This window comes from Bufo bufo, chromosome 11 (genome assembly GCF_905171765.1).
Source record: "Bufo bufo chromosome 11, aBufBuf1.1, whole genome shotgun sequence".
Classification (NCBI taxonomy): domain Eukaryota; kingdom Metazoa; phylum Chordata; class Amphibia; order Anura; family Bufonidae; genus Bufo; species Bufo bufo.
In genome coordinates, this window is record NC_053399.1 from 92,794,601 (window position 1) to 92,809,492 (window position 14,892).

The window sequence follows — 14,892 nt, forward strand, 5'->3', positions numbered from 1 at the left end:
GAGGGGTCTGTATAATGGAGGATACAGCCTATATACAGAGGAGGAGGCTGGGGAGGGGTCTGTATAATGGAGGATACAGCCTGGAGTCTATATACAGAAGAGGAGGCTGGGGAGGGGTCTGTATAATGGAGGATCCAGCCTATATACAGAGGAGGAGGCTGGGGAGGGGTCTGTATAATGGAGGATACAGCCTATATACAGGGGAGAGGCTGGGGAGGGGTTTGTATAATGGAGGATACAGCCTATATACAGAGGAGAGGCTGGGGAGGGGTCTGTATAATGGAGGATACAGCCTATATACAGAAGAGGAGGCTGGGGAGGGGTCTGTATAATGGAGGATACAGCCTATATACAGAGGAGAGGCTGGGGAGGGGTCTGTATAATGGAGGATACAGCCTATATACAGAAGAGGAGGCTGGGGAGGGGTCTGTATAATGGAGGATCCAGCCTATATACAGAAGAGGAGGCTGGGGAGGGGTCTGTATAATGGAGGATACAGCCTATATACAGAGGAGGAGGCTGGGGAGGGGTCTGTATAATGGAGGATACAGCCTATATACAGAGGAGAGGCTGGGGAGGGGTCTGTATAATGGAGGATACAGCCTGTGGTCTATATACAGAGGAGAGGCTGGGGAGGGGTCTGTATAATGGAGGATACAGCCTATATACAGAGGAGAGGCTGGGGAGGGGTCTGTATAATGGAGGATACAGCCTATATACAGAGGAGGAGGCTGGGGAGGGGTCTGTATAATGGAGGATACAGCCTATATACAGAGGAGAGGCTGGGGAGGGGTCTGTATAATGGAGGATACAGCCTATATACAGAAGAGGAGGCTGGGGAGGGGTCTGTATAATGGAGGATACAGCCTATATACAGAGGAGAGGCTGGGGAGGGGTCTGTATAATGGAGGATACAGCCTATATACAGAAGAGGAGGCTGGGGAGGGGTCTGTATAATGGAGGATCCAGCCTATATACAGAAGAGGAGGCTGGGGAGGGGTCTGTATAATGGAGGATACAGCCTATATACAGAAAAGGAGGCTGGGGAGGGGTCTGTATAATGGAGGATACAGCCTATATACAGAGGGGAAGGCTGGGGAGGGGTCTGTATAATGGAGGATACAGCCTATATACAGAGGAGAGGCTGGGGAGGGGTCTGTATAATGGAGGATACAGCCTATATACAGAGGAGGCGTCTATATACAGGGGGGAGGAGGCCCTAAATGTCTCCCTACCTGCTGTCCTGGTCTCTTCGCTTAAAACCTCTTTCCCCCATTACCTGGCCATCAAATAGGATAACGTACTTGGGTATAAAAATCGCTGCCGACCTGTCGCGACTCTATAGCTTAAACTTACCCCCACCCCCCTCTCCTCCAGCAGTTCTGGAGGGACTTGGAGACCCGGCGTAGACGAGATTTCTCCTGGTTTGGCAGAATTAGCGTATTGAAGATGAACTTGCCGCCTAAATTACTCGATCTCCTGCAGACCTCCGCCCCCCTCCGTATTCTGGTCCCAATTGCGCCGCTGCTTCACGCAATTTGTATGGTCACCCGCCTCTACTATCATTCTACTGCCTAGGCCCGGCTTTTGGACATGTTGATACCTCCAAATCTTGGGTACCTATAGCTCACGACTCTTCCCCCAGGTCTTTACCAGTACTCCCATGGCTAACCGGCACCTCACGCTCTACCCCTCTAAGCTTTCCTTCATGGCTCACCGCACTTTTGCAATCATAGCGTCCATAAACCGCCACACGTCTTTAATTGATCCCTCGGTCCCAATAACTGACCATCCGCACTTCACTCCAGGGCACTCGCGTCACCCCTTTCTCAAGGGAACAAAGGCTCCTCCACTTAGATTTTGCCATGTCCTATCGGGATCCTCCTTGAGGCCCTTATCTCAATTATTGGGGACCCCCCCCTCCCTTTAGCACGCTGCTCCTACGAATACTTACAACTCCAGCTCTTCTATGAGTAAGGCCCACATGTTAAATCGAAACCTCACAACATTTGAGCAAATGTGCTTAGCCCCCTCAGCGGTACTTAGAAGAATCCTATCAACTGTATGCACACTATTAATACATCAACGCTCCTCACCCCTCCCCCCTTTTTGTCAGGCCTCGGAACGGGACATAGGTGCTCATTTCACACGATCTCGGTGGAATAAGGCCCCTTTCACACGGGCGAGTATTCCGCGCGGATGCGATGCGTGAGTTGAACGCATTGCACCCGCACTGAATCCGGACCCATTCATTTCTATGGGGCTGTGCAGATGAGCGGTGATTTTCACGCATCACTTGTGTGTTGCGTGAAAATCGCAGCATGCTCTATATTGTGCGTTTTCCACGCAACGCAGGCCCCATAGAAGTGAATGGGGCTGCGTGAAAATCGCAAGCAAGTGCGGATGCGGTGCGTTTTTTTTTTTTTTTTTTCCACACGGTTGCTAGGAGACGATCGGGATGGAGATCCGATCATTATTATTTTCCCTTATAGCATGGTTATAAGGGAAAATAATAGCATTCTGAATGCATAGTAAAATAGCGCTGGAGGGGTTAAAAAAATAATAATAATAATTTAACTCGCCTTAATCCACTTGATCGCACAGCCGGCATCTCCTTCTGTCTTTATCTGGGAGTAATAGGACCTGTGGTGACGTCACTCCAGTCATCACATGGTCCGTCACCATGGTAAAAGATCATGTGATGGATCATGTGATGACCAACAGTTAGCGGAGGCTTGAAGAAGTAAACCAAATATATAAGTCCGACCCTTCTCCCTCCCGCCTAGCGGATCTCCAACACAGTCGGCTATGTTTAAGATCCCTCCTCCCGTATAACCATGTAAGAGTGTTGCGCCGTTTGAAAACCTCTTTTTATCACATGGGTGACCGGGCAGGGTCTCTACTCGCATGCAGGCTTAAACGCGGAGCTGCAAACTGTAGGATAGAGAAAATACATTATGGTGGATCCGCAAGAGATAACCAATGTGTTCGCTTCATATTATGCACATCTGTATAATCTCAGGGATGATACTTCCACCCTCCCCCCCCCCCCCCCCCCCCAACCTACTGAGGAGGGTATAAGATCTTTCTTAGACCCACTAAACCTTCCTTCCCTCTCGGATGAACAACTTTTGTCACTTAATAAGCCGATATCTGTTGAAGAGATCATTATAGCACTTAAAGCCACACCTCTAGGCAAAGCGCCGGGCCCAGATGGCTTTATATCCCGATTTACTATAAATCCTTCCAAGCGCAATTGGCTCCCTATTTGGCCACACTGTACAGTGGTTTCCTCTCCGCAGGTGTAATACCCTCGGATATGCTGGTGGCCACAGTAGTCTCAAAAAACCGGGAAAGCCCCCGGATGATCCCGCAAATTTCCGCCCCATATCCCTGTTGATTGTGGATCTAAAGCTGTACGCAAAAATTTTGGCTTCTCGTATTAATACTTTTCTTCCCTCCTTAGTTGATCCTAATCAGGTAGGATTTGTCCCTGGGAGACAGTGTAGGGATGGCACTAGACGCATGGTCAATCTTATTCAGCTGGCGAGGGGGTCCAGGATCCCCACAATGTTTGTATCTCTCGACGCTGAAAAAGCGTACATTGGGGGTTCCTGGAACAGGTCCTGCAGAAGTTTGGGTTTCCTGGTCCCATACTCTCGGCCATAATGGGGCTGTATATCAAGCCATCTGCTAGGGTGTTGGCATCTGGTTATCTATCACAAACGGCACCCGGCAAGACTGTCCGCTGTCACCACTAATTTCCGCGTTAGTCATGGAACCTTTGGCGATGATCATAAGGACCTGTCCACAGATTATGGGAATCCAGTTGGGAGACTTTTCTCACGTAAACGGTCTCTAATCCTCACTCTGAAAGAGTTGCCCTGTCCCACATACTTACCTCCTCCTCACAATGTTCCTAGGTCTTAGATTTTCATGTCTCGGGAGACATTAGAGGGCGTCTTCAGCAGATGTACTCTTTCCTATGGGTTGATAAGCCATTACTTACCTAGCTCGCTCTGTAGCGGAGACCATGTCCATTAATTTGGGTAATCTAAGAGCAGAACTAAAAAGGGATTACGTCAAAATGTCACCAGTTCATCTGCTAAAATTCTGTACCGTCTTAGATGTCTTCCCCGTCACATACCTAAGGTTCTGACTGCACGGTTTCAACAAGATTTTATGAACTTCATATGGGGTAATAAACGCCGCAGAATATCCAAGTCAGCGCTGCACCCCCCAATAAGATGTGGAGGACTAGGTGTTCCTGATCTTTATAAATATTATCTAGCTAACTTGGCAGAACAGGCGCTTGAATGGTGGTCCCCGTCTTCTCCGTAACGATGTCTTCAAATTGAGGAGACCTATGTCAGACGTTGGTTCCTGCCAGCTATACTCGCCGCTTTTTATCTGGGCTCACCTTAGAGATTCCATCAAACTCTTCCGTGTTCCAATGGATAGCCTTCCTATGCCAAACGTTTCCCTGGCAGTCTGGGCGGCCCGGTGGAATTCAGCGTCTTGGGTGCCTATACGATAGATCTTCGCCAGTAGGCTTTGCTTTTTTGCACAACAAGTACCTACTCCCAAATAATCCGTTTTACCAGTTTCTTCAGATAAGGCACCTGTTGGGCCCTCTACAGGGAACCAATCCTTACCTTCTCTGCCGAACACAAGTCCCCAAGACCTGCGTAACTTAGAGTAAACAGCCATTCATGCTGAGATGGGAACAAGGGCGTTCTCTATGCGTCAATGGAGGGAGGCTCTTTACTGGTCCTTCAAAAGCTCCAAATGTGTCAATCACGTGGAACAGGCGAGAAAGATCCAGTTAAGATGGCACCTAACCCCTAATAGATTGGCACATTTGCTTCCCGGTTATTCCCCTCTTTGCTGGAGAGGATGCGGGGAAATTGGGACCCCACTCCATGTGTGGTGGGCCTGACCATTGGTTAGAGCATTTTGGTCTGATTATAGGGAGTCAATCTTTCCCTCTCAATTCTGGGTTTAGGACTATCAGAAGTCCCCTCTGAATTTCGTTGGTCGGCTGCCCATATACTGTACGCTGCTCGCAACACTATTGCCCGTCAGTGGAAGCTGGCACAATCTCCTTCGTTAATTGAGGTCATGCAATCGGTTAACGCACACATGCACACTTTACGCTCCAGAATTCGTGCTCATAATCAGTGGGTTCCCTGGTTATCTGCCGGACTGTCTCATGTAACCTGTACCGTGTATTTCTTTGTACCCAATGAGATTAGCGCCAACGAGCACATGCACCTTGCTGTACCATCTCCTAGTGTTATGCACGCTGGTGGGGGCGATATATGTTATATGATATCTGCTTAAGGACATTCTATCCTGCTGCCTTGCTGTTATATTTCTTGTTGAAATATTAATAAAAATGTATTGAACATCATCAGTTATATTCCATGTTTTCTTAATTGTCCCTATACACGCCGTTGCGTGGCTTACTCCTTTTTGTGCACTATATGTTGTGTGCTTTTTCACAATTATAAGCTGGTATCATTTGTTTTTGTTATACCAAAAAAATAAAAAATTGTAATTAGTATATACAGGGGGAAGGCTGGGGAGGGGTCTGTATAATGGAGGATCCAGCCTATATACGGAAGAGGAGGCTGGGGAGGGGTCTGTATAATGGAGGATACAGCCTACAGTCTATATACAGAAGAGGAGGCTGGGGAGGGGGTCTGTATAATGGAGGATACAGCCTGTGGTCTATATACAGAGGGGAAGGCTGGGGAGGGGTCTGTATAATGGAGGATCCAGCCTATATACAGAAGAGGAGGCTGGGGAAGGGGTCTGTATAATGGAGGATACAGTCTATATACAGAAGAGGAGGCTGGGGAGGGGTCTGTATAATGGAGGATACAGCCTACAGTCTATATACAGAGGGGAAGGCTGGGGAGGGGTCTGTATAATGGAGGATACAGCCTGTGGTCTATATACAGAGGGGAAGGCTGGGGAGGGGTCTGTATAATGGAGGATCCAGCCTATATACAGAAGAGGAGGCTGGGGAGGGGTCTGTATAATGGAGGATACAGTCTATATACAGAAGAGGAGGCTGGGGAGGGGTCTGTATAATGGAGGATACAGCCTACAGTCTATATACAGAAGAGGAGGCTGGGGAGGGGGTCTGTATAATGGAGGATACAGCCTGTGGTCTATATACAGAGGGGAAGGCTGGGGAGGGGTCTGTATAATGGAGGATCCAGCCTATATACAGAAGAGGAGGCTGGGGAAGGGGTCTGTATAATGGAGGATACAGTCTATATACAGAAGAGGAGGCTGGGGAGGGGGTCTGTATAATGGAGGATACAGCCTGTGGTCTATATACAGAGGGGAAGGCTGGGGAGGGGTCTGTATAATGGAGGAACCAGCCTACAGTCTATATACAGAAGAGGAGGCTGGGGAGGGGTCTGTATAATGGAGGATCCAGCCTGGAGTCTATATACAGAAGAGGAGGCTGGGGAGGGGTCTGTATAATGGAGGATACAGCCTACAGTCTATATACAGAAGAGGAGGCTGGGGAGGGGTCTGTATAATGGAGGAACCAGCCTACAGTCTATATACAGAAGAGGAGGCTGGGGAGGGGTCTGTATAATGGGGGATCCAGCCTAGTGGTTTATATATTGGGGAGGGGTTTGTATAATGGGGTATCCAGCCTGGGGTCTGTATACAGGAGAGATCTGAAGTGTGATCAGTTTCTATTTTGGGCTGTGCTGAAGGGGCTCGCATATACTATTTACAATTCATACGTCATCTGTTGGGGGCGTGTCCTTTATAAATGGGGGGGGGGGGGTTGTTTCTGGAATCCATAACCCAAAAAGCCCTAACGTGGCTGAAGATGAACAAGGCTCCTAACGGAATGCACTGATACACTGTAACAAACCCACCAGCCTCGTCAGCAGGACTTGGTCTGTGCAAGATTTTAAGTCTCTGGGTAGAAATAAAAACATCTTTCTTTCACTGACAGCAAGCAGAGAACTATATTAGAAAGTTGTTGGGTACATGCCGGATTAGAAGACTTTCCGGACTGGTACAGTAAAATGTCTTCCCTCTCTCCTGCAGGAAGGCGGACGAGGGTCTGGCCACCATCAGTGAGGATGGACGATCCCCCATCTCCATCGGGCAGATGGCGTACGGTGAGCGGCTCAATCCTGGGCTATGGGGTCGGGGTGCCCCCTTCCCTTCCCTCCGCCCTGATCCCCTCTCTCTTGTTTCCCGCAGTGTCCGGCTTCTCTTTTGGCATTATCAGCGGGGTCTTCTCCGTCATCAATATCCTGGCGGACGCCGTCGGCCCCGGCATCGTGGGCGTCCATGGAGATTCCCAGTATTATTTTCTCACATCAGGTATTGCTTTGTCTTGTTATGCGTAGTGCTGCCACTAGGTGGAGCCGGGGATCCATTCACAGCTCAGCGCTGCACTCCCATAGAGCAGAATGGAGGCTCCATGCAGCTTACTGACCTCTTGCCTCCCTGCAGCGTTCCTGACCATGGCGATTGTATTCTTGCACACCTTCTGGGGGATCATCTTCTTTGCAGCTTGTGAAAAGCGGAAACCGTTCCACATCGTGGGCGTGGTCCTCAGCCACCTGATCACCTCCGGGTTGGTGAGTCCGCCACACTCTGGGTCATTTCTGGGCATTCTCTATAGCAGCCGGCTCCATTCCATGGCTGTTGGGAAGCCTGTGATTGTCTAGGCATGCTGGGAGTTGTAGTTCCACAGTCAGCGAGGTTTACCTTCTCTCTTCCTTTTTGCAGACCTTCCTGAACCCCTGGTACGAGGCCAGCCTCATCCCCATCTACATCATCACCCTCGGCATGGGAGTATGGGCCTTCGTGGCTGCCGGAGGCAGCCACCACAACATCCGCAAATGCCTCGCCTGTAAGTACGGGGGTCTTCACAAGGTGCAGCTTGTGTTTTATGGGTTTCACCCAACTTTATAGACATATCCAAAGCAGATCAGACCCCCAAATTAGTCCCCGTCCCCCGATCAGGCCTCTAGAATGAATCGCACCCCTAAATTTAATTGGACCCCAGAACAGTCCCTAAAATTAACTCTATCCCAGACAGACCTCCAAAATTATGCAAAATCTATATCTATAAAATATGAATGTTATACACTGACAGCAAACAGAAGTTTTGAAAAGTGAAGAATACCTAATAATATCATCATTCTATGTAATCCTACAAGTTACATTATACCCCTGAGGCTGCACGCCTTAGACCACCCCCATTATACCCCTGAGGCTGCACGCCTTAGACCACCCCCATTATACCCCTGAGGCTGCACGCCTTAGACCCCCATTATACCCCTGAGGCTGCACGCCTTAGACCCCCATTATACCCCTGAGGCTGCACGCCTTAGACCCCCATTATACCCCTGAGGCTGCACGCCTTAGACCCCCATTATACCCCTGAGGCTGCACGCCTTAGACCCCAATTATACCCCTGAGGCTGCACGCCTTAGACCCCCATTATACCCCTGAGGCTGCACGCCTTAGACCACCCCCATTATACCCCTGAGGCTGCACGCCTTAGACCACCCCCATTATACCCCTGAGGCTGCACGCCTTAGACCACCCCCATTTTACCCCTGAGGCTGCACGCCTTAGACCACCCCCATTATACCCCTGAGGCTGCACGCCTTAGACCACCCCCATTATACCCCTGAGGCTGCACGCCTTAGACCACCCCCATTATACCCCTGAGGCTGCACGCCTTAGACCACCCCCATTATAGCCCTGAGGCTGCACGCCTTAGACCCCCATTATACCCCCTTTTCAGGTATTCCTCCTTTAAAGGGGTTGTGCCATTAAAAATATTCAACGTTTTTTTTAAACCAGCCCCCAGGTCTGAATACTCGTGTAGTCAAAAATGTAGTATAGCCACTGGTTTATACAGTAAAATGTGTATCTGTATAGCGCCACCTGCTGTTTGCCCTTTTCCTTATTTCCCTGTCCATCTCCCTGAGGTGGTCGCACATGCTCAGTTTAAATCTTCAACTGTAACCAGCCATAGCTGTGTGTCAGTTCCAGGAAAAGAGCTACAGCAGAAAGGACCCCCCCTTCCCTAGCCTGAACTGTGATAGGGCTAGATCTGCAGCAGAAAGGAACCCCCCCCCTACCCTGAACTGTGATAGGGCTAGATCTGCAGCAGAAAGGACCCCCCCTCCTACCCTGAACTGTGATAGGGCTAGATCTGCAGCAGAAAGGACCCCCCCTCCTACCCTGAACTGTGATAGGGCTAGATCTGCAGCAGAAAGGACCCCCCCACCCCCCCACCCTGAACTGTGATAGGGCTAGAGCTGCAGCATAAAGGACCCCCCCTCCTACCCTGAACTGTGATAGGGCTAGATCTGCAGCAGAAAGGAACCCCCCCCCCCCTACCCTGAACTGTGATAGGGCTAGATCTGCAGCAGAAAGGAACCCCCCCCGAACTGTGATAGGGCTAGATCTGCAGCAGAAAGGACCCCCCCCACCCTGAACTGTGATAGGGCTAGATCTGCAGCAGAAAGGAACCCCCCCCCCCCCCCCCCCCCGAACTGTGATAGGGCTAGATCTGCAGCAGAAAGGAACCCCCCCCCCAACCCACCTGAACTGTGATAGGGCTAGATCTGCAGCAGAAAGGAACCCCCCCCCCCCTACCCTGAACTGTGATAGGGCTAGATCTGCAGCAGAAAGGACCCCCCCTCCTACCCTGAACTGTGATAGGGCTAGATCTGCAGCAGAAAGGAACCCCCCCCCTTCCCCGAACTGTGATAGGGCTAGATCTGCAGCAGAAAGGACCCCCCCCCCTACCCTGAACTGTGATAGGGCTAGATCTGCAGCAGAAAGGAACCCCCCCCCCCCCCACCCTGAACTGTGATAGGGCTAGATCTGCAGCAGAAAGGAACCCCCCCCCCCCCCTACCCTGAACTGTGATAGGGCTAGATCTGCAGCAGAAAGGAACCCCCCCCCCCCCCGAACTGTGATAGGGCTAGATCTGCAGCAGAAAGGAACCCCCCCCCCCCCTACCCTGAACTGTGATAGGGCTAGATCTGCAGCAGAAAGGACCCCCCCCTCCTACCCTGAACTGTGATAGGGCTAGATCTGCAGCAGAAAGGAACCCCCCCCCCCCCCCCCGAACTGTGATAGGGCTAGATCTGCAGCAGAAAGGAACCCCCCCCCCTACCCTGAACTGTGATAGGGCTAGATCTGCAGCAGAAAGGACCCCCCCCCCCCCCCCCCCCGAACTGTGATAGGGCTAAATGTGCAGCAGAAAGGACCCCCCCCCCCCCCGAACTGTGATAGGGCTAGATCTGCAGCAGAAAGGAACCCCCCCCCCCCCCCCCGAACTGTGATAGGGCTAGATCTGCAGCAGAAAGGAACCCCCCCCCCCTACCGCTAAATGTGCAGCAGAAAGGACCCCCCCCCCCCCCCCCCCGAACTGTGATAGGGCTAGATCTGCAGCAGAAAGGACCCCCCCCCCCCCCCCCCGAACTGTGATAGGGCTAGATCTGCAGCAGAAAGGAACCCCCCCCCCCCCCCCCCGAACTGTGATGGGGCTAGATCTGCAGCAGAAAGGACACCCCTCTGAGCCCCCAGCCCAAAATAATTCTAGCAGAGCAGTTGGAGCAATGAATGGGGAAATCTGTGGACCCGTGTGAGGCGCAGGGCTGCTCCTAGCTTTGTTAGAAAGGTATCATCACGTACTATGTGATGTCTGATTGTTGTCATGGCATAACCCCTTTAAGGGTCCATTCACACGTCCGCAAAATGGGTCCGCGTCCGTTCCGCAATTTTGCGCAACGTGTGCGGACCCGTTCGTTCCGCAAAAAAAAATCGAACTTGTCCTAGGGCAAGAAATGGCATTTTCTATGAGAGTGTCGGCGATGTGCGGAACGCACATTGCCGGTGTCCGTGTTTTGCGGATCCGCAAAACGCATACGGACGTGTGAATGGGACCCTAAGGGTCCCATTGATATTTTCTATACGTATTAACCCCTCTGCTGCCTGTTCTTTTCTTGAGGCGGTTGGGACCAGTTTGGGCCTTGGTAAGGACCCCCGCTTTCCTGCAGGCAGCACAGGAGTCCTGTAAACCCCCCTCCCCTCCCCTTTAATCCTGCAGGATAAGCCTGCGCCCGAGCCGCTTATGGCTTAATAGGTAAAACAGAAACTGTTTTGTTTCTGCAGGCAAACGGCAAGAGAGTAACCAGGTTATGGTCTATTCTGCTCTTCAGGTGCCCAATGAGGACTGAGGTCCCGCTCCTCAGCTGCCGTGCAGCCACCTACAGACATTGAGATTCAAGTGCTCCTCTCTCCCAGAAGCCGGCCTCCCTTTTGCACCCCCCTCCTCCCCCCCGACGACAAGACGGACCTACCTGCTCCTCGTATCCCCGTTTCTCTGGTTGGCCTCCAGCTCCTTCCGTCCTGTGCGCCGGCTCTGGGCCTACTCAGGCTGTGGGGGCAATCTGGAATTGCTCATCATGTATCAACAACCAGTATCAAGAGTCAAACTGGATCCTCAACCGGTTTACAGCTGTTTTTTTTTTTTTGGAGTGGTTTGATCCAAGAAGGTCCTCACTTGATCATTACGTTTCGATGGACCTTTAAATTCTCTATTTTTGGGGTTTTTGCAGCATTTTCCAATCCTTTTTTTTTTTTTTTGTGTACGTTTTTCTGTTGGGATGTAACGACTATAACCCTCATTTTCCTGAAGGATGTTCTGTCCGCACTGACCTACTAACAGTCCTTGGGGAGGTTTCATGGTACACATCCTATTTTTGTATTTAATTGAACCAGACTTGGTATATTTTCAGCTGTACATGTCGGACGCCCTTAGACCGCTGCCTATATAGCCCAGGGGTTCCATGGTGTCCGTCTACATAAGTCACTTTGCGAATCCTCTGCTTTACTCTTTTTGTTTTGTCTTCTCCATTCACATCCAAAGCTACTTTAGAAATTCTTCTGGTTGCCCTTGGGAACAGACAGCAGTGTAGCTCCGCCCCGTTGTCAGTCATGTGACCAGTCAGCAGAATTTTGCTTTGGCTGGGAACGGAGAAAAATTTAAAATATTTTTAACTAGAATTTTGCTTTGGATGTGACTGGAGAAGTAAGTATTTGAAAACCGGAGGAGAAGCAAAGTATTTTCAAAGTTGCTGAGCATTTTATGTAGATTTTTCACTGGAAATTGATCGGCTTAATGACCCGTTAACTTGATTTTGGAGAGTCCTACAGTCCACGTTTAAAGGGCGTGTCTCAATTAAAAATAAATAAAGACTTTATGAACATTTCCCACCAAAATTTATGAAAGTCGATTTACCCTGTGGGTCGCGGCCATATTGGCTCTCCCCGACTCCTCGTTCTGGATTTGGTTAGAGGCGTCCTATGTAAGGGGCCTTCAAAAAGTAGATTGGTCTCGGCCATCTTGTGGGGCTGGAGCCCCGTTTTGTGATATCCCAGTGCTGCTGCCTACTTAATCTTCATGAGACCACCATTATATGGCTAGATCTGAACTAAATGGCTGCCTCCATAAACCGTGTACATCACCGCAGGGATGAAGAATAGGAAAGTGGACCAACCCTTGAAGATCACCAGTATAGTCTAGGCTCTCTTTTGGCTCCCCTTGAGCAGTGGGGGAGAGTTGAAAAGATCACATTTAAAGGGTTGTCTCTCAATGGTGCATATAGACAGGTCCCGGCCTCAGTGGACAAGCCCTTTAACTCCTAAGCTGCCAGTATACTAGAGACCACATGGGCTGAACTCAAGCTGCCACGTACGTGTTGTGGGTATTTTTATTTTTATTTTATACTTTGTGAAAATCCAAAGAGATTTTGTTTATAGTTCTCCGCAGCCATTATTATCAGACTATGCATTGCAGGGTCTCCGGCCTCGTCCTGTCAGCAGCGAATGAACATGTACAAAGTGATCACTACTGTTTTTACTGTCCTGCAATACAGTTCTCCAATAAAGACTGATTTCTTGGTTATGTCAGTGTATTTGTATGTGAGAGTGTCATGTCAGTGAGTGCAGCTCTGGAGTATAATACAGGATGTAACTCAGGAGAAGTAATGTATGTACACAGTGACTGCACCAGCAGAATAGTGAGTGCAGCTCTGGAGTATAATACAGGATGTAACTCAGGATCAGTACAGGATAAGTAATGTATGTACACAGTGACTCCACCAGCAGAATAGTGAGTGCAGCTCTGGAGTATAATACAGGATGTAACTCAGGATCAGTACAGGATAAGTAATGTATGTACACAGTGACTGCACCAGCAGAATAGTGAGTGCAGCTCTGGAGTATAATACAGGATGTAACTGAGGATCAGTACAGGATAAGTAATGTATGTACACAGAGACTGCACCAGCAGAATAGTGAGTGCAGCTCTGGAGTATAATACAGGATGTAACTCAGGATCAGTAATGTATGTACACAGTGACTGCACCAGCAGAATAGTGAGTGCAGCTCTGGAGTATAATACAGGATGTAACTCAGGATCAGTACAGGATAAGTAATGTATGTACACAGTGACTGCACCAGCAGAATAGTGAGTGCAGCTCTGGAGTATAATACAGGATGTAACTCAGGATCAGTACAGGATAAGTAATGTATGTACACAGTGACTGCACCAGCAGCATAGTGAGTGCAGCTCTGGAGTATAATACAGGATGTAACTCAGGATCAGTACAGGATAAGTAATGTATGTACACAGTGACTGCACCAGCAGAATAGTGAGTGCAGCTCTGGAGTATAATACAGGATGTAACTCAGGATCAGTACAGGATCAGTAATGTATGTACACAGTGACCGCACCAGCAGAATAGTGAGTGCAGCTCAGGAGTATAATACAGGATATAACTCAGGATCAGTACAGGATAAGTAATGTATGTACACAGTGACTGCACCAGCAGAATAGTGAGTGCAGCTCTGGAGTATAATACAGGATGTAACTCAGGATCAGTACTGGATAAGTAATGTATGTACACAGTGACTGCACCAGCAGAATAGTGAGTGCAGCTCTGGAGTATAATACAGGATGTAACTCAGGATCAGTACAGGATAAGTAATGTATGTACACAGTGACTGCACCAGCAGAATAGTGAGTACAGCTCAGGAGTATAATACAGGATGTAACTCAGGATCAGTACAGGATAAGTAATGTATGTACACAGTGACTGCACCAGCAGAATAGTGAGTGCAGCTCTGGAGTATAATACAGGATGTAACTCAGGATCAGTACAGGATAAGTAATGTATGTACACAGTGACTGCACCAGCAGAATAGTAAGTGCAGCTCTGGGGTATAATACAGGATGTAACTCAGGATCAGTACAGGATAAGTAATGTATGTACACAGTGACTGCACCAGCAGAATAGTGAGTGCAGCTCTGGAGTATAATACAGGATGTAACTCAGGATCAGTACAGGATAAGTAATGTATGTACACAGTGACTGCACCAGCAGAATAGTGAGTGCAGCTCTGGGGTATAGAAACATAGAATGTGTCGGCAGATAAGACCCATTTGGCCCATCTAGTCTGCCCAATATACTGAGTACTATGAATAGCCCCTGGCCCTATCTTATATGAAGGATGGCCTTATGCCTATCCCATGCATGCTTAAACCCCTTCACTGTATTTGCAGCTACCACTTCTGCAGGAAGGCTATTCCATGCATCCACTACTCTCTCAGTAAAGTAATACTTCCTGATATCACTTTTAAACCTTTGCCCCTCTAATTTAAAACTATGTCCTCTTGTAGCAGTTTTTCTTCTTTTAAATATTCTCTCCTCTTTTACCTTGTTGATTCCCTTTATGTATTTAGCAGTTTCTATCATAGCCCCTCGGTCTCGTCTTTCTTCCAAGCTATACATGTTAAGGTCCTTTAAC

General features: G+C 49.2%; 1 protein-coding gene across 4 annotated transcripts in view; it reads left to right on the plus strand.

Moving 5' to 3' along the window:
* APH1A (aph-1 homolog A, gamma-secretase subunit) overlaps window positions 1-14,892 on the plus strand; it is a 31,116-nt gene that overhangs the window by 4,618 nt on the left and 11,606 nt on the right. For 2 of the 4 annotated variants that reach the window (XR_005774843.1, XR_005774842.1), the window contains exons 3-7: window positions 7,087-7,160; window positions 7,246-7,368; window positions 7,501-7,628; window positions 7,780-7,903; window positions 11,194-12,253. Coding sequence is in view for 2 of the 4 variants with exons in the window: in XM_040412050.1 (XP_040267984.1) it covers window positions 7,087-7,160; window positions 7,246-7,368; window positions 7,501-7,628; window positions 7,780-7,903; window positions 11,194-11,258 (514 nt within the window). In the remaining 2 variants the exon portion in view is untranslated. Of the gene's footprint in view, window positions 1-7,086; window positions 7,161-7,245; window positions 7,369-7,500; window positions 7,629-7,779; window positions 7,904-11,193; window positions 12,989-14,892 lie in introns of those variants that run through there. The other 2 variants (XM_040412050.1, XM_040412051.1) reach the window with 2 other exon arrangements.